The sequence below is a fragment of the Apteryx rowi genome, unplaced genomic scaffold (genome assembly GCF_003343035.1).
Source record: "Apteryx rowi isolate R43461 unplaced genomic scaffold, aptRow1 scaffold_1779, whole genome shotgun sequence".
Taxonomy (NCBI): Eukaryota; Metazoa; Chordata; class Aves; order Apterygiformes; family Apterygidae; genus Apteryx; species Apteryx rowi.
This window is the reverse complement of record NW_020448062.1, coordinates 11,704-13,301: the sequence shown is the minus strand read 5'-3', so window position 1 is coordinate 13,301 and position 1,598 is coordinate 11,704. Positions and strand designations below refer to the sequence as shown.

The 1,598-nt window shown below is 50.2% G+C and overlaps 1 protein-coding gene across 1 annotated transcript; it reads left to right on the top strand.

Annotated features, from left to right (window-relative positions):
• Window positions 1–452: 452 nt before the first annotated feature.
• LOC112963813 (olfactory receptor 14C36-like) lies at window positions 453–1,388 on the top strand. The gene has a single exon (XM_026061204.1). It carries the CDS (start codon window positions 453–455, stop codon window positions 1,386–1,388), a length of 936 nt encoding a protein of 311 aa, XP_025916989.1.
• The last annotated feature ends 210 nt before the right edge of the window (window positions 1,389–1,598 follow it).

Here is a 1,598-nt window from a genome sequence, read left to right as displayed (position 1 = left end):
TCACTCTGAGTGCAGCAGCAATGCAGAGGGTTTCTACCTCCAGGAATGCTCCTCAGGTGTGACAGGGTCAGCTAAAGGAAACAAAAGAAGCCTTAAAACTACTAATGTACCCACATTATTTAGAAGTGGGAGTGAAGATACTGAAAATGCCTTCAACATTATGTGTGGATGAAATCTGACTGGACCTGGGAATATAACAGTTTAGTCACCCCTGTTCCCATGTATACAGTGCTGTCGTTCAGGGCTGACTCCTGCGGAGCCCATGGGCAGAGGCACCTGCTCCTCATGTCAAACTCGGCCAGCACATTCCAGAGCTCAAGCAACGGAGCTCAGTGACAGTACTGCTGATAGGGGGATAGGGTTTTATGAGAAAGTTTTGCTCAGAAAAGCCTGTCCTCATTTGCCTCTCTCTCTTCTTCCTTGGACAGTCCCGAATGCCCGCAGGGAGTGAAATGTCAAACAGCAGCTCCTATACCGAGTTCCTCCTCCTGGCATTTTCAGACACGCGGGAACTGCAGCTCTTGCACTTCTCACTCTTCCTGGGCATCTACCTGGTTGCCCTCCTGGGCAACGGCCTCATCATCACAGCGGTAGCCTGCGACCACTGCCTCCACACCCCCATGTACTTCTTCCTCTTCAACCTCTCTCTCCTCGACCTTGGCTCCATCTCCACCACTGTCCCCAAATCCATGGCCAATTCCCTCTGGGACACCAGGGCCATTTCCTACTTGGGATGTGCTGCCCAGATATTTTTCTTCTTTTTCTTAATTTCAGCAGAGTATTATCTCCTCACTGTCATGGCATATGACCGCTACGTTGCCATCTGCAGACCCCTGCACTATGGGACCATCATGGGCAGCAGGGCTTGTGCCAAAATGGCAGCAGTTGCCTGGGGCAGTGCTTTTCTCAATGCTCTCCTGCACACTGCGAACACATTTTCCATACCACTCTGCCAAGGCAATGTGGTGGACCAGTTCTTTTGTGAAATCCCCCAGATCCTCAAGCTCTCCTGCTCAGACTCCTACCTCTGGGAGGCTGGGCTTATTGTGGTTACTGGCTCTTTAGGCTTTGGGTGTTTCGTTTTCATTGTGCTGTCGTATGTGCAGATCTTCACTGCTGTGCTGAGGATCCCCTCTGAGCAGGGACGACACAAAGCCTTTTCCATGTGCCTCCCTCACCTAACCGTGGTCTCCCTGTTTGTCAGCACTATCATCTTTGCCTACCTGAAGCCCCCCTCCTTCTCCTCGCCAGCTCTCGATCTGGTGGCGGCTTTTCTGTACTCAGTGGTTCCTCCAGCAGTGAACCCGCTCATCTACAGCATGAGGAACAAGGAGCTCCAAGACGCAGTGAGGAAACTGATTCAGCTCTTACTATTTCAGCATCAATAAGCTGCCCATCCCTCTTCACAAGTGATTTCCCATTCATCTTAGACATTTTTTATGCTTTGGGCATTCTCTCTGTGATAATGATGTTTGTTCAGAAGTGTTTGAATTCATCCCACTTCTCCAGAGGCATGAACCCAGTCTGTCTAACCCAGAGGCCTTCTGTGAATGTGTCTGTCAGACTTGGCCTCTCTTTAATTAAAGGTGATTTCCTCA

Coding starts and splice junctions, on each gene's coding strand:
- LOC112963813 (XM_026061204.1), top strand. CDS start 453: ATGTCAAACAGCAGCTCCTATACCGAGTTCCTCCTCCTGGCATTTTCA.